Raw genomic sequence first — 25,811 nt, forward strand, 5'->3', positions numbered from 1 at the left:
CGATGCAAACTCAATAGGCCAAATGGCCTCTTTCTGCACTGTAGGAATTCTATGATTCTATATTTTAAGATTGAGATTGACACAATTTTGGCCTTTCAGAGAATTAAAAGATGTGGGGAGTGTGTAGGAAATTGGATTTGAAGCCAAAATTGTGTTGAATGGCAGACTTCACTTGATGGGCCGAATGGTGTACTCCTGCTCATTTTTCTGGCGTTCCTGTGAAGCAGGTTGACCAAAGCCATTGAATCTGTGTTTCTCCTTGGGACATTAGTCAGTAAGTGCTAGATAAATGGAAATTATTGATAAGAATCACAAAAAGTAAGCATTAAAAATGAAACCTATATACTTAGTATATGGTCATTTTTTTATTCATTTGTGGGACATGGGTGTCAATGGCTGGCCAGCATTTATTGCCCATCCCTAGTTGTCCAATGGCAGTGGAGAGTCAACCATGGTCACATGTAGGCCAGAACAGGTAAGGGCAGCAGATTTCCCTCCCTAAAGGACGTGAGTGAACCACATGGGTTTTTCTGACAATCAACAATAGTTTCACAGTTGCCAGTAGATTCTTAATTCCCGATACTTCTCTTAAAAATTGAATGCAAATTCCACCAACTGCCACAGCAGGATTCAAATCCTGGTCCCCAGAACATTAGCTGAGTTTCTGGATTAATAGTCTAGTGATAATACCATTTGGCCATCACCTTCCCACCTGGACTTTATGCAAAGGTAAGATGCAGAAAGTGTTCCAGAATCCCAAACACCCAGAACAAGATAAATGTGCTGTGGAATGGCAATTGGTCACCATGGCTATATCCAGACTGCAGCAAGGTCCCACACTCCACATCCTACAATACACAGGTCCAATGCCATGGAAGTTTGACTAGTGATGGTTAAATTCCCTCCAAGGGCAAGCATGGCAATCTGCTTTTTAAAAGCATTAATCTCGAGCTGTTTGAAACCTGTTCCGATTACTCACGATGTGGGTATGCCGGTGTTGGACTGGCGTAAACACAGTAAAAAGTCTGACAACACCAGGTTTTAGTCCAACCTACTTATTTGATAATATACTCGCAAGCTTTCGGGGTTAGCCCCTTCGTCAGGTGAATGGAGAGTTCTGGCCTCAGACAGAGCATATAAAGCACAGACAGTTTAGAGATTTAGACGGTCTCAACAGCGATCTTGGGTTCATGTCGCACTATCTGTAACCCCCGTGACTTGCCTGGGTTTGCAAAACCTCACTTACTGTACTGTCTGCAGACAATACACATCTCTGTAAACTGTGATCAGTGCTCCTTCCACTCACATTGTCAGCCACTTCAGGTCTTGAACAGCAGGTTAGGTGTAAGGATTCGCATTCTAATCAGTAATCTCTAAACTGTCTGTGCTTTATATGCTCTGTCTGAGGCCAGAACTCTCCATTCACCTGACGAAGGGGCTAACCCCGAAAGCTTGTGAGTATATTATCAAATAAATAGGTTGGACTAAAACCTGGTGTTGTCAGACTTTTTACTCCGATTACTCACTCCATAGAAAAATCCAAATTGGCTATTTGGGAAAATACTTGGCAACAGTTGATGACCAAGTTTCAGCACAGCATCCTCGTAACCCCACAACCACTCATTCACACTGTGAGTCTGGAAAAGTGTGCTTCTCTTCAGGGTAAACAATGTTGACACAATGGTTTTCTTCACCATCCCGCTGTGCTTTAGCATCTGTAGTAGGGTCTGGGAAAGGAAACGAAATGAGAAATATCAATCTCCTTCTCACAAACAAAGCCCCTATGAGCAACTAACTATCACTAATATCTGAAAAAGAAGTATTTCAACATTGACAATCAAATCATTGGTAGTTACCATATAGAAACATGAGTCTTAATGCAGCAAGGCTTTATCACAATGAAGGAACTACAACCTTCCTGAGTAATGGGAAGAAAATGTCAAAGCAAATTTGCATGGTCCAATACTGGGCTATCTCAGTACTCTGTAACTAATCTTACCAGTGGATCCATTAAATCAGGATCTATTGAAAATGTTACTACTTGTATCTAACTCCCCTCAAACAATGTAATCCAAATAAACGTGCAAAAATGTCAGTCTGAGAAAATGTGCTGGCTCCAATTCCCAGTGGCGCAGGTTTCTGGGAAACCAAAAGTCGCCAATAGATGGTCAATAGAGAGGGGTCTTTCTGTCAACAATGGCTTCTCTAGGCTTGAGAATCTAGAACAAAGTGCCACACTCCCAGAATAAGGGGACAGACATCGAGGGCCGAGGTGAGGAGAAATGTCTTTGGAATTCTTTACTCCAGGGGGTTGTGGATGTTCCATCATTGAGAATATTCAAGACTGAGATTGGTAGATTTTTAAACAATAAGAGACCAGAGGGATAAGGGAGATAGGCAGGAAGTTGGAATAGGAGGTTGAGGATAGGTCATCATCTTGTTGAAAGGCAAGGCCAAATTGTCCATCATGTTTCTATTTCTTATGTTCTTCAGAATGGGTGTACCCTTTAAGCATCTCTGGCCAGGTCAACATTTAGTGCCCATCACTTGTTACCTTTCAGAAAGTAATGGTGAGCTGCCTTCTTTAACCACTGCAATCCATGTGGTGTAGGTACACCTGAGGTGCTGTTAGGGAGGGAGTTCTAGGATTTTGAGCCAGCGACAGTGAAGAAATGGCAAACAGTTTCAAGTCAGGATGGTGAGTGACTTGAAGGGAAACTTACAGGTGATGGTGGTGTCCCCAGGTATCTTGACCTTCTAGATGGTAGCGGTCCTTGGTTCGGAAGGTGCTGTCGTAGGAATCTTGGTGAGTTGCTGCAGAGCATCTTGTGTATAATATACACTGCTGCTACTGAGCGCCAATGGTGGAGGGAGTGAATATTGAAGACAGTAGATAGGGTGACAAACAAATGAGCTACTTTGTCCTGGGTGATGTTGAGCTTCTTTAGTGTTGTTGGGAGTTACACTCAAACTCTACTTACATGGTTTATATTAATAGTTAAGATAGGAAGGGTATTTCAATTTGCAAGTATAAGCAAATTAAAATTCTGGACCATCAGGCCCCTAAAATAATGAGAATTTTAGAAGTGACTAGTGTTTAATTTAATTGTAGCATTAGGAGATAGAGCTTTAACATGGTAGATGGATTTGTATAGTTAATAATCTGGAGGTGGTGTGTCTGTTCTCCTGTCTTTGTTAGAGGGGTGAGTTATCCATGCAGACCTCAGCGCCAAAACATTAATTACCCAACATCCCAACCATCTCTATTACCATGGAGATAAATAATTCAGAGTGGAGCTTTGGTTGGAATCCTGGGGGAGGAGGTTATCCATGGGATTGTGCCAAAACATTTCAGAGTCGGAGATTTGGAAGCCCCGAATTCAGAAAGCAGATTAAAGAGATTGTTATGATATTGGGGAGCGAGATAATTGAACGATTAGAATGGGGGGAGCTGGTAATAATTTTCTGTTGAAGTCACTAAACTGGAATTGGGAGATGGAAAGTGACAGACATTACAAAGCAGCCTTAGAAAGCTTGAAATAGGTCCCAAGAAAGTGGATCACCTTTGAGAACCTAAGAAGGAGCTAAAGACTTTCTGGAGGGAGCCATTGTGGCAAAGGGAAGGTTACACTTGCCAGGGACCCAGGTTCAATTCCTGCCTTGGGTCACCATATGGAATTTGCATGTTCCTCCCATGTCTGCATGTGTTTCTTCCAGATGTTCTAGTTTCTTCCCACAGCCCAAAGATTTGCAGGTCAAATTAGGTTGATTGGCCATGCTAAATTGATCCTTAGTATCAGGAGGACTAGCAGGGTAAATACACGAGGTTATAGAGATAGGGCTTGGTGCAGGCTTGGTGGACAGAATGGTCTCCTTCAATGCTGTAGGAATTCCATTATTGTGTTTTGCAATATAATGTAAATTCCCAAACCTGTGCCAGTAGCAGTGTTTGTTGTAATTGATTCCTGTATATGAAAATATATTTGTTTTAAGCTGGTGGCTTAAGTCTTTCAGTAAATATGTGGATTTTAAAAAAACATTCCTGGTCTCTACTGGGATCATAACAATAAATAAATTACTTACAACAAGTGGAACATTGATTGTTGTTACAAGGTCATTTTTCGGGTCACCGGCAGACATTGTTGGCTCAAATACGAAGCTTCTTTGAGTAGTAGCTGATATGCTAGCGTTGTTGTATACTGACACATTGGCTCTGTGTCTGAGCTGCCTGTTTAAAATGAGATTGATTAGGAGCTGTTAGGCAACAGTTGCATCGCCCTGTAAAGTTAGGTATTCTGATATAAGGAAATATGGAGAAAATAAGAAGCACCACTCATTGTAAACTAAAGGAAGCAGTAGGATTTAAGACTACAAAGTGTGATTCGAGATATCAAAATGGACATCCTTCCTTTGTCCCGACATTATGACCCCACTGGGATCCCGAGTTGAGATTCTGGTGCTGCGAACTGTGAGTCAGCAATGGCTGCCTTAGAGCTCGGACTGAATGTTAACAGCTACAAGGTCCCTCGCCATTTACTGGTGGGCAGTCCGACAGACAAGCCTCCCTCTACCCCACCCCCATACTCCTGCACATTTAGCGCGGCCAATCCACCTAACTTGCACATCTTTGGAATGTGGGAGGAAACCGAAGCATCCAGAGGAAATCCATGCCGACCCGTGCAGGAACTCCACATACAGTCACCAAAGGCTGAAATTGAACCTGGTACTGTGAGGCAGCAGTGCTAACCACTTTGCCACCGTCCCACCCATCGATTTCTTTATCACAAAGATTGAAACTATCCAAATCAGGCTTCTCTGCCACGTTACTCTCTTCTACTAGCCCAGAGCCAAATGTCCTCTGCAGCATACCCCTATGCCTGAGCTCTGGACTCTCACCTTTCTTGTCAAACCTTCTCAGCTTATCTGGTCTCCTGTGTACTCCATCCGAATTACCCTAAACTGCTGAAATCCAGCTTCTCCTGGTGGTCCCTCTTTGCTGATATTAGAACAAGGAGCAGGTGTGGGGCATTCAGGAGTTTTGAGCCTGCTCTACCACTGCCTCGGCAAAGCAGCCAGCATAATTAAGGACCCCACATACCCCACACATTCCCTCTTCCATCCTCTTCCTTCGGGGAAAAAGATACAAAAGTCTGAGGTCATGTACCAACCGACTCAAGAACAGCTTCTTCCCTGCTGTCATCAGATGTTTGAATGGACCTCTCATTAAGTTAATCTTTCTCTACACCATAGCTATGACTGTAACACTATATTCTGCACTCTGATGTTTCCTTGTCTATGAATGGTATGTTTTGTCTGTATAGAGCGCATGGAACAATATTTACACTATATACTAATACATGTAACAATAAAAAACATCAAATAGTCCATTCCACAGATTCTAAACAATTTTCTCTCCTGGGGCATCTCATTGCTGCCCAAGTGCACTAGGCCCAAACAAAGGATGCACAGCACAGAGGAGAACCTTTGGAAAACAGGTGGCATTGGCTCTGTGCAGTAACCATCTGGACAGCGCAGAGGGTTTTCATCCCCCTGGCACTGGGGTAAGGGGCAAGCCTGCCAAATACCGTTGTTGGTGATGGAAGGGCATGTGTGGTGGACGGGGGCGACTGAGAACAGGCCTGGCTATAACTGCCAATGGGGGCTTCAGGCCTGGTAATGAGGGGCAACAGTGTCCATGTGGATGTCAGACGCTGGATATCAGGGAGGATGTGAGCGAGGAAAGGAAACTGGGGAAGTCGCAGAGACCATCAGCACAGAATCTACAGCCAGGGGCGGACAGAGCTAGCTGGAAACCAATGTCGCCGGCAAATGATGTCTGGTATCTGTGACCTTGTCACCTAAGATCTCACATCTCACAGCATTGGTCTTCAAATTCACCACGATATAGATCCCAGCCCAGTTTAAGTGAAGCCTGTCTCTCTTTTTCATGGTCTGTAATCACTGGCACATAGATCAAAACTCCACCCTACCTCAGCTCTCTGATATTCACCTCTTGGTTTGATCTGGTCAGCCCTATTTTAATCAGTACAACTCAGGGGGTTATTGCCTTGGAGGTTCTACGCTTGTACTTGGACCCTGACTCCTCAGCTGAGCCTCATTTCTACTTTTACCTGTGTTTTGGTACCTATTTAGATAAGGGCAAGGTTTATGGCTCCTCTGCATCTGGACCATGACAACTGGGTCCAGCCCAAGCCATCCCAAGATGAAGTCGTTCAAACCTTGCAGCATGACCTTCCGATTACAGCTGCAGAGAACAGGGTTTATCCCCTTGACTATACTGTCCACTTCCATTACCACATTCCTTTTCATTAACCCCTCGCACCCTGGCCACCTCTGCCAGTGCTACGGGCAGTTTTCTTATTCATCATCAGACTTTGCCCTCTTCCAGATGGGCAGCAAATACCCTGTATCTATTGGATGAGGGCAAGAACCAAGGCTCGTTTATCACTGTATCCAGCGTCCTCTTAGTCGCTTGCCACACAGTCACAAACTCCTGTGCCCGAACATGAACCAGACCAGCAATACTTTCAAAATTAATGCAAAGTATCCAGGTAACTTGCTGCCTCTGAAGTCCTCCCATGTTCGCTTCGCTGACGTTCCTTGAGAGGCCAAAATTCCCCAATGTTGGATGTCCTGTCACCACTACTGGAGAATTTAGCGCTCAGCCAAATCTCCATTCTCTGCAGTGGGACTGGAGAATCCCAGCCAGAGACATTTCCCACACTGATTGCAACACTCTTCACAAAATCCCATATATTGCAGGTTGTGGTTTACTATCCATTCTGCCGTCCCTATTGAACTTTGTTTTATTTATTGAATTATTTAATCTTTTAACCAACAGCCTTCAGTTATAAAATCAAATTAGCGTAAATGCTGGAATCTGAAACCAAGAGAGAAAAAGCTGGAAAATCTCAGCAGGTCTGGCAGCATGTGTAAGGAGAAAAAAAAGCTGACATTGAGCACAGATGAACCTTCTCCCTCACTTCAACCCCCTTTCCCTTACCTTTACTTCCCCCCTGCCCCTTCTCTACATCCATAAGAACATAAGAAATAGGAGCAGGAGTAGGCCATCAAGTCCTTCGAGCCTGCCCCGTCATTCAATAAGATCATGGCTAACTCTGTCCCATCTCCTCCTCCCCTCTCGCCCCACTCCAACATCTTCATCTGTCACAGATTACAACGACTCTGCCATTTGGCCACTCACATCCTTTACTCTCTCTGTGGACAGCCATTAACAGTCTTTTCCCCTGGTTTCTGTGGCTATGACTCATCTTTCATTCCGTCCCCCTGCAGTACAAATATCTCCCACTTTCTATGCCTTTTAGCTTTGACAAAGGGTCATCTGGATTTGAAACGTTTAACTCTTTTCTCTCCTTACAGATGCTGCCAGACCTGCTGAGATTTTCCAGCATTTTCTCTTTTGGCTTCAGTTATAGGCAGATATAACCACCTGTAACATTAAGCCACAAAATGCACCATCTCCTTCCCTCTCTGTACTGACTTCCAGCACATTCCCACCTTTCACAATCTGCCATGTCAAAATATGGGAACCAGAAGAGGTTATTCAGCCCTCAAACCCATTCCACTATTCAGTGAGATCATAGCTGATCTCTAACCTAACTTCTGAAACTCGTCTTTCTCCTGTTCTGAAATACCATTAGTTAATAAAAACCTCATCAGTCTTAGATTTCATATTAATTGATTAGATTAAACCGATTTAGCATCAATTGCTATTTGTGGAAGAGAGTTCCAAACTTTTAATCACATTTTCTGTATAGAAGTCTTCCTGAGATCTATCCCATTGAGGTCACTGCTGAATGGTTTGCTTCTATTTTTCAGATAATGTTCTCGAGCTCTAGATTTGAGAGGATAGATTTTCTCCCAAGCTACCCCATTTGATCACCTTGATATTCTAAAAACTCCACAATCAAATCCCCCCCCTTAACCTCTCAGTTTCAGGGAATACAACTCTTGTTTGTTTAATATCCTCTTGTAACTCAACTCATGAGGTGGGATTTTACTGCCTCGTTCGAGCGAGACTGGAAATTCAGGCCCAAGGTCAACGGACGTTTCTGTTGTCCAACCCTTTCCTGCTCCGATTCCATGGTGGGCAGGGCAATAGAATTCCAGCAAAGGAATCTGGGTAGTGTGTGCAGAACTGCTCACCCTAACTCCAGGTATGGCCTAACTAGGCCTCTGTAGAGCCATTGACAGATTTGTCCAGTTTTTTTTTGTAGACAGTTTCTGTCTCAACCCATTGAAGTCAACATTATCTAAATCTAGAATCTTGGAGCAGGATTTTGGGGTTTGTTTGGGTCCTGACATCAGGGGTCACAATCCTACACGGTCACAATCCTACACGGTGAGGGGAACAGAGGGTGGGTTTGCTGTTCAGTTAAAGATAATGGGTGGGATCTTGAAGTTGGAGGCCTCCCAGCAATGGAGAATTTGCACGCTGCTTATTCAGCAAGAGAATGAAAGGGAAAGCCTTAAAATGGAGGTGGTGGCTAATTAGAAGGAGGCAAACAGAGTGAAAAAGCGACAACTACTATGCAATCACACAAGAAATATTCCTGTTACTTGCACTAAATTACTCCTTGAATCATTTTAGAAACGTAACTTTGTCTGTGAAATAGCATATTTTGGTTTGCTAGGATAAAGTGTCCAATTAGCAATCAGGTGATTGCGAATTTGGGTGGCGCCTGTTACAGCCAGGATGAAAAACTTGGTGACCCAGCAACCTGCCCAAAAATCCCTGCCAGTCAATGGAAAAGATTTTAACAAGGAGGCTTTTCCTCATCTAAAAAAAATGTTTTATATTAATTCACTAGCTGCCTTCACCATGTGGACTGCAGCTGACCATCAAGTTCTGAAGAGCAATTAGGGATGGACAATAAATGTTGGCCTTGTCAACAATGACCGCATCTCATGAATGGATAAAAAAAATCTCCCGTCATTCTCTTGACATAGTGCACCAGGGACCTGGGTTCAATTTTAGCATTGCGTGACTGTCTATGTGGAGTTTGCTTGTTCTTCATGTCTGCGTGGGTTTCCTCCGGGTGCTCCTATTTCAGGTTGGTTGTGTTGTGGATGGTCTGGAAGGATGGCAAAAGTTGCAGCAGGACATAGATAGGATGCAGGACTGGGCGGAGAAGTGGCAGATGGACTTCAACGCAGATAAATGTGTAGTCGTCCATTTTGGCAGAACCAATGGGATGAACGAGTACACTATCAAGGGCAGAAGTCTGAGTAGTGTTGAGGAGCAGAAGGATCTTGGGGTCCGGGTCCACAGGACTCTTAAATCGGCCTCGCAGGTGGAGGAGGTGGTCAAGAAGGCGTATGGTGTACTGGCCTTCATTCATCGAGGGATTGAGTTTAGGAGTCGGGAGGTAATGCTGCAACTTTATAAGACCCTTGTCAGGCCTCATTTAGAGTATTGTGCGCAGTTCTGGTCGCCTCACTATAGGAAAGATGTAGAAGCTATTGAGAGGGTACAGAGGAGATTTACAAGGATGTTGCCTGGACTGGGAGGCATGCCTTATGAAGTTAGGTTGAGGGAGCTGGGACTCTTTTCCCTGGAGAGACGAAGGTTGAGAGGCGACCTGATAGAAGTTTACAAAATGTTGAGAGGAATAGATAGGGTGGACTCTCAGAGGCTATTTCCCCAGGTTGAAATGGTTGCTACGAGAGGACACAGATTTAAGGTGCGGGGAGGGAGGTTCAGAAGTGATGTTAGGGGTAAGTTTTTCACTCAGAGGGTGGTGAGTGAATGGAATCGGCTGCCGTCAGTGGTGGTGGAGGCGAACTCGCTGGGGTCTTTTAAAAGACTTCTGGATGAGTATATGGGGTTTAATGAGATTGAGGGTTATAGATAGGTCTGTAGGTTGGTAGGTGTTGATGTGATCGGCACAACTCGTGGGCCGAAGGGCCTGTTTGTGCTGTAGTGTTCTATGTTCTATGTTCTATGTTCTATCCCAAACTCCAGAGATGGGCAGGTTAGGGGAATTAGACATGGTAAATGCATGGGGTGCAGAGATAGGGCAGAGGGAAGGGCCTGGGTGGGTCATTGTTTTGGAGGGTCAGTGCAGACTCGATAGGTCAAATAGCCTCTTTCTGCACCTTGTGGATTCTCGCTTGCTTCAGGAAAAACGATCCTAGCTTCTCCATGCTAACCTTGTAGCTAAAATCCCTCCTCTGTGGAAACATTCGGGTAAATCTTAGCACTCTCTCGATATTATTAACCATGAAATGAGCTATTAAGGACTTTGCAATGTGGTTTGACTGTAATGGAATATAACATGATCACTCATAAAAACAGAAATCTCCAAATTGTCAATCTATATTTTTACGACTGTCATATAATTATTCAGGGCATTGAAGCACATGATTGAATTTATACTTATCTGTGAGATGTAATTAATGATCTAGTTGCAGTAATTCTGGCTCTTACTTGTAGGTGTACGGCCCCAGTTGTGTCACGTTGGCTCTCTCACCCTGTAATACTTGCAAATGGTTTTCCACGTTGAAGAAGTAGAATTGCAGATAAACAGGAACAGGCGGATCTTTCCAGTTTTTAAATGCTTCGCTGTTCAACTTTAGTTTTGTGCGCTGTGGAAAGCAGTCAGAAACTTGAAAATAAGATTTATATCAATTCAACTGGAGTGTCATGAGTTGCTGTATTTTCTAATCAGATTAACACTAATCTGATTAAAACGTGGACTTTCCTGGTAGCAAATGTACAGTCCCTTGTTGCTTTTTCGATCTTTATACGAACATATGAATTAGGAGCAGGAGTAGGTCACTCAGCCCCTTGAGCTTGCTCTGCTGTTTAATAAGATCTCATTGTAACCTCAACCCCACATTCCTGCCCATTCCTGATAAACTTTCGTTCTCTTGTTAATCAGGGATCTATCTAGCTCTGCCTTAAAATATTCAAATACTCTGATACCACTTGAGGACGAGCATTCCGAAGATTCACAGCCCTCAGAAAAAATATTCCCATCTCAGTCACATCATCATTCACCTCTTTCCAAATCCACCCTGTTAAGGCCCCTCAGGATCTTGTACGTTTCAATCAGGTCACCTCGTACTCTTCTAAACTCCAGCAAATACTTTGCTATTTCCGTGTAAAGTGTTGACCTGCCAGCACCGTGGATTGTCGATGAACCAGCAACCTATAGTCATTTTTCACAGCATCGGAGAATCTCTTCCAGCCTGGTGTGCATTTTAAAAATATTATTCCATCATGCACAGTTTGGATGTTGCTGGCTGGATCAGCATTTGTTACCATTCCTAAATTTCCCATTGAGAAGGTGGTGGTGAGCTGCCTTCTTGAACCGCTGCAGTCCCCGAGGTGTGGAACACCCTCAGCGCTGTAAGGGAGGGAGTTCCAGGATTTTGACAGTGATTGAACGGTAATATATTTCCAAGTCAGGATAGTTGAGGGAAACTTGCAGGTGGTGGTGTCCCCAGGTGTCTGCTGCCCTTTCCTTTTAGATGGTAGAGGTCACAGGTTTGGAAGGTGCTACTCAAGAATCCCTGAGTTCCTGCAGTGCATCACTGAAGTACATTAGCTTCATCATTCAGCCAAATGTTATACATCTCAATGAGCTTTCATTGGACAGAATGCTGTGGATTTCAGTAAGTATTGTGTCTGGGTAGTGATGACTTCTCATCGAGGTACACCCTGTATTGGTCCTGTTTCCCCTTCAGTAGAACAAGTCTTTAAACTATGCCCCCTGGTTCTAGATTCTCCCATGATGGGAAACATAGTTCAGGACTTTACACCCCTCCCACTCGCTGGGATATTACATCCCTTTCAAAGAAAATGGGAATTTCAATGGTCCATCACATCCAGAGGCAGGAGACACACCATCTGTATAATCCTGGTCAGTGTCTCAGCATCCTCTAATTAAAACTCCCTTATGAATCTTCTATCTTTCAATAAGATCAACTCACTCTTCAAAGTCTCTTTCTTCCCAAGAATCTTGAACCTTCTCTGGGACTGTACTTCAGCATAATCTGCAACCTTGTGGCTAGTACTTACCCATGCAACCATTACCAGCAAGCCAGGGGATCAACCCTGGTTCAAATGGAGAGTCAGGAAGGTGAACCAGGAGCAGCACCAGGCACACCTAGAAATGATGTGTCAACTTGGTGAAAGGACCAAACAGGACCGCTTGCATGCCAAACAGCATAAGCAACAAGTGATAGACAGAGCTAAGTGACCCCACAACCAACGGATCACATCTAAGCTCTGCAGTCCTGCATGTCCAGTCGAGAATGGTGTTGGACAATTAAACAACTCGCTGGATACCCAGGATCCACAAATATCCCTGTCCTCAGTGATGGAGGAGCCCAGCACATCAGTGCAAAAGATAAGACTGAAGTATTCACTTCAGCCAGAAGTGCTGAGTACTGGATGATCCATCGCAGCCTCCTCCAGTTCCCAGCATCTCAGATGCTAATCTCCAGCCAATTCGATTCACTCCACGTGATATCAAGAAACAGTCGGAGGCACTGGACTAAAGGCAACAGGTCCTGGACTTGCACTCCAGGACTTGTTGCTCCCTTAGCCAAGCTCTTCCGGTCAGGTAGGTGTCAGTTACAACATTGGCATCTACCCGTCAACGTGGAAAGTTGTCCAGGTATGTCTTGTACACAAAAAGCAGGACAAATCCAACCCAGCCAATTACCGCTCAGTCTACTCTCGATTGTCAATGATGGAAGGGGTCATCAACAGTGCTATTAAGCAACATCTACTCAGCAATAACCTGCTCAATGACACCCAGTTTGGGTCACATAGCTTCTCTCATTCATTCATGTTTGAACCAAGGCTATAAAGAGCTGAATCCCAGAGTTGAGGTGAGAGTGACAGCTCTTGACGTCAAGACCATGTTTGACTGAATGTGGCACTAAAGAGCCCAAGCAAAACTGGAATCGATGGGTGTCAGAGGGCAAACTCTCTGCTGGTTAGAGTCATTCCTGGCACTAGGTATAGAAAGATGGTTGCGGAAGCTCCAGGAAATCACTGCAGAAGTTCCTCAGGGAACAAGGTCCAACCATCTTCAGCTGCTTCATTAATGACCTTCCCTTCATCATGAGGTCAGAATTGTGGATGTTCGCCGATGATTGCACAATGTTCAGCACCATTCGCAACTCCTCAGATACTGAAGCAGTCCAAGTTCAAGTGCAACAAGATCTGGACAATATCCAGGCTTCAGCTGACAAGTGGCAAGTAACATTCACACCACACAAATGCCAGGCAGTGACCATCAACGATAAGAGACACGCTAACCCCACCCTCGGGGTTACCATTGACCAGAAACTCAATTGGAGCAGATCAGAGGCTAGGAATACTGTGGTGAGTAACTCACCTCCTGACTCCCCAGATCTTACCCACCATCTACAAGGCACAAGTCAGGAATGTGATGGAATGCTCCCCACTTGCCTGGGTGGGTGCAGCTCCAACAACAGTCAAGAGGCTTGACGTTATACAGGACAAAGCAGCCCCGCTTGATTGGCATCACATCTACAAACATCCACGCCCTCCACCACCAATGCCAAGTAGAAGCAGTGTGTACTGTCTACAAGATGACTGCAACAATTCACCCAAGATCCTTAGACAGCACCTTCCAAACCCATGACCACTTCCATCGCGAAGGACAAGGGCAGCAGATATATGGGAACAGCACCATCTGCAAGTTCCCCTCCAAGCCCTGCACCATCCTGACTTGGAAATATGTCACTCTTCCTTCGCAGTTGCCTTCGTTGTCCATTACTTGCCCGGATAGGTTAGGTAGTTTGCTGCGGACAATGGTCTGTTTGAGGTTGTGCAGTTGTTTAAAGGCAAAAAGTGGGGGTGTGGGGATGGCCTTGGCGAGATGTTCGTCTTCATCAATGACATGTTGAAGGCTCCGGAGAAGATGTCGTAGCTTCTCCGCTCTGGGGAAGTGCTGGATGACGAAGGCGTTAGTGGATTTTCTTAACTATAGCCTCCATATGGAGGGACCAGGACAGGTTGTTGGTGATCTGGATACCTAGAAACATGAAGCCTTCGACCACTTTTACTTTGTCCCCATGAACGTAGACAGGAACATGTACACTTCCTGAAGTTGATGATTATCTCCTCTGTTTTGCCGACATTGACGGAGAGATAATTGTCTTCGCACTAGCTCTTCCATCACTTTCCTGTATTCAGTTTCATCATTGTTTGAGATCCAACCGAGCATGGGGGGGGATAATCAGCAAACACGGAAATCGAGTTGGAGGGGAATTTGGCCACACAGCCATAGGTGTAGACGGAGTACGGCAAGAGGCTGAGGACACAGCCTTTTGAGGCATCATCACTGGGGATGATCATGGAGGAGGTGCCTATCCTTAGTGATTGCAGTCTGTGGGTGAGGAAGTCTAGGACATAGTCACAGAGTGAGGAGCCGAGCCCCAGGCCAGCTGAATTTTGTAGGAATAATGGTGTTGGAGACATGATTGAGATGTACAAAATTATGAAGGACATAGAGATTGTTGACAGGAAGAAACTTTTCCCCTTGGTGAGGGATCAATGACTAAGGAGAATAAATTTAAAGGGTAGGAGGTTTAGAGGGGATGTGAGGAAACTCTTTCACCCAAAGGATGGAGGAAGTCTGGAATCTGGAACTCACTGTCTGAAAGGGTGATTAAGGCAGTGACCTTCCTAACATTGAAGAAGTATTTAGACGCACACTTGTGATACCAAGGCTAGGGGCCAAGTGCTGGAAAATGGGATTAGAATAGTTGAGTGGTTTATCTTTGACCAGTGCAGACACGATGGGTCAAAGGGCCTTTCTCTTTGCTGTACAGGAGATTAGTGAACCAGATGAGGTTTTGCAACAATCAATCTTTCACGGTGGGATTGGACCCTAGATCCCCTGAGTATTACTCTGGGTCTCAGGATACTAGTCCAGTGACAATACCAGCTCCCTATATATTTTATTTGCCCTGTAATAAAGGCCAACATTAGGACTCTTAAATCGGCCTCGCAGGTGGAGGAGGTGGTCAAGAAGGCGTATGGTGTACTGGCCTTCATTAATCGAGGGATTGAGTTTAGGAGTCGGGAGGTAATGCTGCAACTTTATAAGACCCTTGTCAGGCCTCATTTAGAGTATTGTGCGCAGTTCTGGTCGCCTCACTATAGGAAAGATGTAGAAGCTATTGAGAGGGTACAGAGGAGATTTACAAGGATGTTGCCTGGACTGGGAGGCATGCCTTATGAAGTTAGGTTGAGGGAGCTGGGACTCTTTTCCCTGGAGAGACGAAGGTTGAGAGGCGACCTGATAGAAGTTTACAAAATGTTGAGAGGAATAGATAGGGTGGACTCTCAGAGGCTATTTCCCCAGGTTGAAATGGTTGCTACGAGAGGACACAGATTTAAGGTGCGGGGAGGGAGGTTCAGAAGTGATGTTAGGGGTAAGTTTTTCACTCAGAGGGTGGTGAGTGAATGGAATCGGCTGCCGTCAGTGGTGGTGGAGGCGAACTCGCTGGGGTCTTTTAAAAGACTTCTGGATGAGTATATGGGGTTTAATGAGATTGAGGGTTATAGATAGGTCTGTAGGTTGGTAGGTGTTGATGTGATCGGCACAACTCGTGGGCCGAAGGGCCTGTTTGTGCTGTAGTGTTCTATGTTCTATGTTCTATGTTCTAACCATAGAACCCCTACTGTTTAGAAGGAGGCCATTTGGCCCATCCAGTCTGCACCAACTCGGGGAAGCATGGTAGCACAGTATTTAACACTGCTGCTTCATAGCTCCAGGGACTTGGGTTTGATTTCTGGCTTCGGTCACTGTCTATGTGGAGTTTGCACATTCTCCCCGTGTCTGTGTGGGTTTCCTCCGGGTGCTCCGGTTTCCTCCCACTGTCCAAAGATGTGCAGGTTAGGTTGACTGGCCATGCTAAAATTGCCCCTTAATGTCCTGAGATGTGTAGGTTAGAGGGATTAGCAGGTAAATGTGTAGGGATATGGGGGTAGGGCCTGGGTGGGATTGTGATCGGTGCAGACTCGATGGGTCAGGTAGCCTCTTTCTGCACTTTAGGGTTTCTATGCTTCTATTTTTATGACTCTCCAAAACAGCACCTTACTCACACCAACCCCCTTCATCCTCTCCCTGTAACATTTAGCATGGCCTATCCACCTAACTTGCACATCTTTGGAATTTGGGAGAAAACCGGAGCACCTGGAGGAAACCCACACAGACACAGACAGTCACCCAAGAATCAAAACTGATCCCTGGCACCATGAACCAACAATACTAACCACAGTGCCACCCTACTTGCCATTCTGTTTGTCTTCCTAATCCTTTGTTATTACTCGCGAGTGGAGACATACTATTAAGCATTAATCAACTTCTGCGCTACACTACAATCGCCATATTCTTGAACCAGCACCCTCCCTCCTATCTATCAGGAGGAAGTGCTTCAAGATACAAGAGACAGGCATAGTAGATGCCATTGCCACCTCTGCACACCTACAGAGAAGACATCACTGCATAGCAATCGCTGGCATTGCTAAGAGAGATATCACACAGGATTTCTACATACCAGCTCCTCATGTTCCTACCTCGCTCCCAACTCCCTCTACACTGTTTACATGACATGACCACCGTATTATCATTTGCTTAAGGAAGCAGGTCAAAGTTACTGAGACCTGAGGTGTTACATGTTTTGCCAATTTGATCTCACGTTAGGTGAACTCTCTTTGCAGAAATCTGCAAAACATCTTAATTGTAGACAGTGAAAGAGGCTGCTTTGCAGTGCGAACTTGAACAATGCTGCTCAATCTTACCTCTTTGATTTGGTCTTCCACTATATTGTTAAAAACGCCTTTAACGGTCAGTATCAGGAAGATAATGAAGCAGCACAGAGCGAACACAATAATCACAGCAACTCGCTTCCTCAGGTGAACCATAACTGCTCCAACAAGCAAATCTCTAAAAAAAAAACAATTAAAAAGGAACCTCGTGAGTTTATGCCCGCTGCCAAACAGTTTGTGGAGACGGAGCTATGTGCTAATCCACGGAAAAGTCTGGAATTATTTCTTGCCTGAATGTTACTAGCCTGACCAAAGGTCGATGGCACGCAAAGGCAGGAAGGTCACTCTGCAGCCAATCACAAAAAAGGGCAAACTCTCCAAATACCTCAGTAATTGGAGAGGGGAAGGCTCGCAGTCAGCTTTCAATGTACAGTTCCCGTAGTTGTAACATCACCCAAGCACGTTTCAATCCAAAGATTGATCCTGTGGGTGGAATTTTCCAAAAAACAAACGGCAAAGGCTGCCATTTTGGGACTGAGTGCCCACACTGGCAGGCAAACCAGAGTGTTTCCTCCCGGTGCTAACAGCACCTGACTGGGAATCACTGAAAGCTGTCAACAAGCTCATGTCAAGCAACCCGCCAGCCAGCCCCGCTGTTCCAAGACAAGGCCGCCATTTTAACTGGCTTCCTGATCTCCACACTCGGGAACAGAACCCTCCTCCCCTCAAAAATTAAAAAAAACTGACCAGGGGAGCACAACCAACCCTTCAAAAAGCAACATCCTCACTCATCCACCTACAAATAATAGGTTACCCCCCCCCCCCCCCCGCCCCCGTCCCCAAACCGTGCAGGCGTGATGGTTACCGGACCCAAGCCCTCCTCAGATCCCCACTCAGGATCCCTTCCACACCAGACCTCCTACTCAGCCGCCCTTCAGGTCATACGCCTAGGTAGTGCAAACGGTTCATTGCCCCCAGCACCCTGGCCTGGCACCTTGGGCCCCGAGAGGTCTGGAGGAGGTAGGCCCCGTGGCCATTTGCCCCTCTGCTACTGCCAGGTTACAGAGGAATGGTCCCTCAAGGATCCTAGGAATTATGTGGATTCAGGCGTGACACAGGGATGGAGGGTTATAGGCGACGGTTTTAAAAAGGGTCAGAGCCTCGGGACGATACTGGAAATGTAATACGACATGTTAACATTTTGTCTCTTTTAATCCGCAGGTGTGTCGGTCCACCTTGTTGTCTAACGAGGGGCACGCACACGGTGGGTCGTGCGTGGGCTGCTCTTGGAGGTTTCGAGAGTGGCCTAGTACTTCGTGTCGATGTGTGTGCTTAAAACTGGACCAGCAGATGGGCACCACAACAGCTCAGTGACTATCACTGCTAGCTGTGCAGATACATGGATTTGGGCCGGTGTCTGTGGGAGTTTGTGCATTCTCCCTGTGGTTGCGTGGGTTTCCTCCGGGTGCTCCGGTTTCCTCCCACACCCCAAAGATGTTCTCTTAGGCTGATTGGTGTACCAAATTGACCCTACACTATTCTCCCCTGAATCTGGTTACAGTAGGGGTACCATTAGCATACACACGGGGCAAGGTAGGTGTAGGAAAATGCTTGTTAAGATGGCGGCGTGGGCTCGTTGGGCCGAAGGGCCTGTTTCCCGTGCTGGGTTGTTCTTTGTTCTTGGTAGGACAAGGGATTTACCGCATAAATACCCCCTCCTAACAAAGAGTCACTCTGGCTCAGTGCCCCCTTTCTATCAAAGAGACACTCTGGATAAATACCACATCAAATTGAAGGTTTACAAATGTAATTTTGGTCACACAAGAGCCAATTTACGCACAGCAGCCTCCCACAATCACTAATGTGACAATGACCTGATAAGCCGCTTTTTAACCTTGATTGAAGAATAAATATTGTTCACTTTGGTACTTTGGTAGGAAGAATGGTAGGAAGGACTATTACTTACGTGGCGAAAAACTGCAGCAGGCGACGGTGCAGAGGGACCTCGGGGTCCTTGTGCATGAGTCGCAAAAACCCAGCCTGCAGGTGCAGCAGGTGGTCAGGAAGGCGAATGGGATGCTGGCCTTCATAGCGAGGGGGATTGAATATAAAAGTAGGGAGGTCTTGCTGCAGCTGTATAGGGCATTGGTGAGGCCGCAGCTGGAGTACTGTGTGCAGTTTTGGGCGCCGCACCTGCGCAAGGATATTTTGGCCCTGGAAGGAGTGCAGAGGAGGTTTACTAGGCTGATACCGGAGTTGAGGGGATTGAGCTATGAGGAGAGGCTGAATAAACTAGGCTTGTACTCGTTAGAGTTTAGAAGAATGAGGGGAGATCTCATTGAGACGTATAAGATGATGAATGGGATGGATAGGATAGAGGTGGAGAGACTCTTCCAGCTCAAAAAAGACAGTAGGACTAGGGGGCACAGCCTCAAGATAAAGGGGAGGCGGTTTAGAATGGAGTTGAGGAGGAACTTCTTCACTCAAAGGGTGGTGAATCTCTGGAATTCTCTGCCCGTTGAAGTGGTGGAGGCTGCCTCGCTAAATATTTTTAAGAAGTGGGTTGATGGGTTCTTGATAAGAGAGGGGATTAAGGGTTATGGGGAGAGGGCGGGAAAGTGGAACTGAGCCACAACAGATCAGCCATGATCTTATTGAATGGCGGGGCAGGCTCGAAGGGCTAGATGGCCTACTCCTGCTCCTATTTCTTATGTTCTTATGTTCTGTTCATCAAGGAGAGCTCTCTACTCTTCTTAAAAATATTTCCGTGGGATCTTCTATGCCCACCTGAGGATAGACTGGGCTTCAGTTTAACGTCTTACCCTTCAACATGGCAGCGCTCTGTCAGTGCTGTAATGGGGAGTGTCAGCTTTAATTCATTCTCAAGTTCTTCAGTGGGGCTTGAACCGACAAGGTTGTGACTCAGAGATAGCAAATGAGTTATATTGCCACTCCATTATATTTTTCTTTTGAGTCCACCCTTAACCCTGATCGCTGCCTTGGGTCTGTTGGTACTTTCAGGGTTAAGAGAAGGAATTTGGACTCATATTTGTACCAGCACAAAGACCTCTTTCATCCAAAACATTACCCACCTATGTATATAACTGATCCTCTTTGCTGCTGAAACTGTTTCCTTTCTCTGACAACGCTGACTCAATGGAGATTCAATTGGATAAGGTCTGGAACATAAGAACATAAGAAATAGGAGCAGGAGTAGGCCATCTAGCCCTTCGAGCCTGCCCCGCCATTCAATAAGCTGATCTGAAGTGGATCGGTTCCACTTACCCGCCTGCCCCCCCCGTAACACTTAATTCCCTTATTGATCAGAAATCTATCTACCTGTGACTTAAACATATTCAACGAGGTAGCCTCCACCACCTCAATGGGCAAATTCACTACCCTCTGAGAGAAGAAGTTCCTCCTCAACTCTGTTCTAAACTGCCCCCTGCTTATTTTGAGGCTGTGCCCTCTAGTTCTGGTTTCCTTTCTAAGTGGAAAGAATCTCTCTACCTCTACCCTATCTAACCCCTTCATGATCTTGGAAGCTAGTGGTGAGCAGCCTTCTTGAGCTGCTGCAGGGAATCCCACAATGCTGGACTTGCCTGAATGCTTTACAAAGCCATTTCAAAGTCAACCACATTGCTGTGCATTTGGAGTTACATCTAGGCTAGAGCAGTTAAGGAAGGCAGATTTCCTTCCCCAGAAAGCATTAATAAACCATGTGAGCGTTTGATTACTGTGGTGTTTGATTTTGAGAGCCTGATAACTAATCTATACTCACGGTGCTTGATTGGTTAAGCCTCAGTGCGAACCCAGAACAAAGTAAACTGACACCACAGGAGTTACCATAAGCTAAGCTATGAGAAGGAGTGCAGACATTTTGTGATTGAAGAATGATTTTAAAATTTGTGTAAATAAACCAATTGCACGCATAGAAACTGGTATCATCTGTGTATTGATTGCCAAGATTGTTTTTTTTTAAATTCCAGAGATATTCACTAATATTGTGAATAATGTGATGATCCCACTATTTAAGAAAGTTTGAACAGACAAGCTGGAGAACTACAGACCAGTGAGTCTCACATCTGTGGTTGGGAAACTACTGGAGAAGATTCTGAAGGAGAGACTCTATCTCCATTTGGAGAGGCAAAGTTTAATCAGGGATAATCAGCATGATTATGTCAGAGGGAGGTCATGCTTAACAAATTTGATTGAATTTTTTTGAGCATGTAACCAAGTGTGTGGATGAGGGTAGTGCAGTTGATGTAGTTTACATAGATTTCAAAAAAGTCTTTGACAAAGTCCCATATGGAAGACTTATTGAGAAGGCTGTTGCACATGGGATACAGGGTGGTCTGACGAGGTGGATTCATAATTGGCTTAGCGGTAGGAGACACAGGGTGGTGACAGATTGCTGCTTAAGTGACTGGAGGCCAGTGGTGTACCACAGGGATCCATGCTGGACCCCCTATTGTTTGTCATTTACATAAATGACATAGGTGACTATGTGGGGGATAGGATCAGTAACTCTGCCGATGACTCAAAGATTGGCTGGGTGGTTAACAGTGAAGTCTTGGGTTATAGGAAAATGTAGATGAGGTGGTCAAATGGGCAAATAAGTGGCAGATGGAATTGAACCCTGAAAAGTGTGAGGTAATGCACTTTGGAAGGAGTAATTTGACTAGGAAGTATACTATGAAAAGTCTGACACTGGGAAGTTCCAAAGAACAAACGGACCTTGGGTGTTTGTCCATCTATCTCTGAAGGCGGAAAGACAGGTTAATAGGGTGGTGAAAAAGGCATATGGCACACTCGCCTTTCTCAATCGAGGTCATGATGGAGTTGTACAGAACTTTGGTGAGGCCACAGCTGGAGTACTGTGTGCAGTTCTGGTCACCACATTATAGGAAGGAAGTGAATGCACTGGAGAGGGTGCAGAGGAGATTCACCAGTTGTTGCCTGGGATGGAGCAGTTAAGTTATAGAGAGAGTTAGGATAGACTTGGGTTGTTTTCTCTGGCGTAGAGAAGACTGAGGGGTGACTTGATTGTGGCGTTCAAGATTATGAGGGTCATGGACAAGGTGAATAGGGAGCAGCTGTTCCCCTTAGTTGAAGAATCGGTTACGAGTCACAAGTTAAAAGTGAGGGGTGGGAGATTTAGGGGGGATTTGAGGAAAATCTTTTTTACTCAGAAGGTAGTGATGGTCTGGAATGCACTGCCTGGCAGTGCATTCCAAGTGGGGCCTGACAAGGGTCTTATAAAGTTGCAGCATTACCTCCTGACTCCTAAACTCAATCCCTCGATTAATGAAGGCCAGTACACCATACGCCTCTTGACCACATCCTCCACCTGCGAAGCTGATTTAAGAGTCCTGTGGACCCGGACCCCAAGGTCCTTCTGATCTTCTACACTGCTAAGAGTCCTACCCTTGATATTATACTCCTTCATCCCATTGGACCTGCCAAAATGGACCACTACACATTTATCCGTGTTGAAGTCCATCTGCCACTTCTCACCCAGTCTTGCGTCCTATCAATGTCTCGCTGCAACTTCTGACATCCCTCCAGACCATCCACAACACCACCAGCCTTCGTGTCATCAGCAAACTTACCAACCCATCCCTCCACTTCCTCATCCAGGTCATTTATGAAAATGACAAACAGGAAGGGTCCCAGAACAGATCCCTGGGGCACTCTGTTGGTGACCGACCTCCATGCAGAAAAAGACCCATCCACAACCACTCTCTGCCTTCTGCAGGCAAGCCAGTTCTGGATCCACAAGGCAACAGCCCCTTGGATCCCATGCCCTCTCACTTTCTCAAAAAGTTTTGCATGGGGGACTTTATCAAACGCCTTGCTGAAGTCCATATAAACCACATCCACTGCTCTTCCTTCGTCAATGTGTTTAGTCACATTTTCAAACAACTCAACTAGGCTCGTAAGGCACGACCTGCCCTTGACAAAGTTACAGGAAAATGTGGATGAGATGGTCAAATGGGAGAATAAGTGGCAGATGGAATTTAACACTGAAAAGTGTGAGGTAATGCACTTTGGAAGGAGTAATTTGACAAGGAAGTATGCTATGAAAAGTCTGACATTGGGAAGTCAACATTGGGAATAGTGCTGACTATTTTTGATCATACTAAACTTCTCTGAATGTTAATAAATCCTGTCCCTCAACTTATCCTCTCCATCAACTTACCAACCACTGAGGTCAGACTCATTGGTCAGTAATTTCCTGGGCTACCCCTGTTTCCTTTCTTGAAAATAGGAACCACATCCGCAATCCTCCAATCCTCTGGAACCTCTCCGTCTCCATCGACGATGCAAAGATCATCGCCAGGGGCTCTGCAATCTCTTCCCTCACCTCCCACAGTAACCTGGGGTACATCCCATTCGGTTCCATAGAACATAGAACATAGAACATTACAGCGCAGTACAGGCCCTTCGGCCCTCGATGTTGTGCCGACCAGTGGAACCAATCTAATGACCCTCTAACCTAAACTATTCCAATGTTATCCATATGCCTATCCACTGACCATTTGAACGCCCTTAAAGTTGGCGAGTCCACAACTGCTGCAGGCAGGGCATTCCACACCCTTACTACCCTCTGAGTAAAGAACCTACCTCTGACATCCATCCTATAATTGCCACCCCTTAATTTAAAGCTATGTCCCCTCGTGTTAGCCATCACCATCTGAGGAAAAAGGCTCTCACTGTCCACCCTATCCAATCCATTGATCATCTTGTATGCCTCAATCAGGTCACCTCGTAACCTTCTTCTCTCTAATGAAAATAACCTCAAGTCCCTCAGCCTTTCCTCATAAGACCTTCCCACCATACCAGGCAACATCCTGGTAAACCTCCTCTGCACCCTTTCCAATGCCTCCACATCTTTCTTATAATGCGGCGACCAGAACTGTACACAATACTCCAAGTGCGGCCGCACCAGAGTTTTGTACAGTTGCAACATGACCTCACGGCTCCGAAATTCAATCCCTCTACCAATAAAAGCTAACACACCATACACCTTCTTAACAACCTTATCAGCCTGGGTGCCAACTTTCAGGGAGCTGTGCACATGTACCCCGAGATCTCCCTGCTCGTCAACACTACTAAGAGTCCTTCCATTAGCCCCTATATTCTGTACTCCTGTTACTCTTACCAAAGTGAATCACGTCACACTTTTCCGCATTAAACTCCATCTGCCACCTCTCGGCCCAGCTCTGCAGCTTATCGCGTATGCTCCTCGCATTAAAGTATACGCACTTCAAACCACCCTCCCACCTGCCAATACACTGCTGTGACCTAGAAACCTTATCCATGACGTCCCTATTCTCATCCTCCTGTACATTGGAGCTACAGTTTAGATTCCCATCCCCCCTCGGAATCAGTTTAAACCCCCCTGAATACCATTGGCAAATTTTCCCCCCAAGATATTAGTTCCCCTCTGGTTCAGGTGCAGACCATCCCTCTTGTAGAGGTCCCACCTATCCCAGAATGAGCCCCAATTGTCCAAGTATCTGAACCCTTCCCTCCTGCACCATCCCTTTAGCCACGAGTTCAAATGTTCTCTCTCTCTATTCTTCTCCATGCTATCCCGCGGGACAAGTAACAAACCAGAGATAACCACTGTTTGTTTTAGCCCTAAGCTTCCACCCTAACTCTCTGAATTTCTGTTTTATATCCCTGTCCCTTTTCCTACCTATGTCATGGGTGCCTACATGAACCACAACTTGGGGCTGGTTCCCCTCCCCCTTAAGGATCTCAAACACTTGCTCAGAGATATCATGGACTCTGGCACCTGGGAGGCAACATACCAACTGCAAGTCTCTCACTTTCCCACAAACTCTCCTATCTATCCCCTTGACTATGGAATCCCCAATCACTAATCCTGTTCTTTTCTTCCCCCTTCCCACCTGAGCATCAGGGACAGGCTCTATCGGGTACTCCATGGCTTACCCCGGTTGAGTCTTCCTCCCCAACAACATCCAAAACAGAGTACTTATTTTGGAGAGGAACAGCCTCGGGGGATCGCTGCTCTGACTGCTTCTTACCCCTTCTAGCAGTCATCCATGCATCACTTTTAGGAGTAACTATCTCCCTGTAACTTTTGTCGATAGCTGCCTCTGCTTCCCAAATAATTCTTAGTTCCTCCAGTTCCAGCTCCAGGTCCCTAACACGGTCCTCAAGGAGCTGCAAATGGATGCACCTCCTGCAGGTGTAATCAGCTGGGACACTACCAGTGTCCCTCACCTCAAACATCCCACAGAAGGAACATCGCACTGCCTGCACTGCCATCCCTATTACTTTCCTCACCAAGAAACAAAAATAAACTTAAACGTAAACTTACCTGCTCTCACTCCAAGTCACTCTCTTTTTTTGTAGGTTAGAGGAGGGGGTAGGATGGGATACTCTACACGTGTAGAGTATCGGGTTTCTTCACCTTTCCAATTTATGGGGGTCCAGAGGGAGGGGAAATAAAAACTACTTCCTAGTCCTCCCTATGACCACTTCCCGTACCCGATTTAAATTTTAAAAAAAAGCTAAAGAAGTTAGTTTTAAAAAGTCCCGGTGACTTATCTACCTTGATGCAATTTAAAAGTTCTAACACATCCTCTTTCTCTACGTCCGCATACTCAATCTTTTCAGTCCGCCACAAACCTGCAGTACAACCTCCCAGATCATTTTCCACTGTGAATACTGAGGTAAGGTGCTCATTAAGCCCCTCTGCCATTTCTACCGGTTCCACACAGACTTTTCCCCCTTCACCTTTTATAGGTCCTATTCCTTCACTTCTCATCCTTTTACTCTTCACATATTTGTAGAATGCCTTGGGGTTCTCCTTAATCATACCTGCCAAGGCCTTCTCATGACCCCTTCTGGCTCTCCTAATTTCCTTTTTAAGCTCCTTTCTACAACCCGTATACTTCTCTAGATCCTTAACATCTCCTAGCTCTCTGAACCTTCTGTACGCCTTTCTCTTTTCTATCTGACTAGGTTCATT

The 25,811-nt window shown here is 45.6% G+C and overlaps 1 protein-coding gene across 1 annotated transcript in view; it reads right to left on the reverse strand.

Annotated features, from left to right (window-relative positions):
* Positions 1-17,070, reverse strand: part of LOC145353386 (lysosome membrane protein 2-like) — a 41,401-nt gene extending 24,331 nt beyond the window's left edge. Inside the window, exons 1-4 of the mRNA XM_080204113.1 lie at positions 16,838-17,070; positions 10,472-10,629; positions 4,084-4,228; positions 1,527-1,727 (exon numbers count right to left, since the gene is read on the reverse strand). Of these exons, the coding sequence (XP_080060239.1) occupies positions 1,527-1,727; positions 4,084-4,228; positions 10,472-10,629; positions 16,838-16,960 (627 nt within the window). The 5' untranslated portion in view covers positions 16,961-17,070. The remainder of the gene's footprint in view (positions 1-1,526; positions 1,728-4,083; positions 4,229-10,471; positions 10,630-16,837) is intronic.
* Between the last annotated feature and the right edge of the window lie 8,741 nt (positions 17,071-25,811).

This window comes from Carcharhinus amblyrhynchos, chromosome 15 (genome assembly GCF_965287045.1).
Source record: "Carcharhinus amblyrhynchos chromosome 15, sCarAmb.v2.hapA, whole genome shotgun sequence".
Classification (NCBI taxonomy): Eukaryota; Metazoa; Chordata; class Chondrichthyes; order Carcharhiniformes; family Carcharhinidae; genus Carcharhinus; species Carcharhinus amblyrhynchos.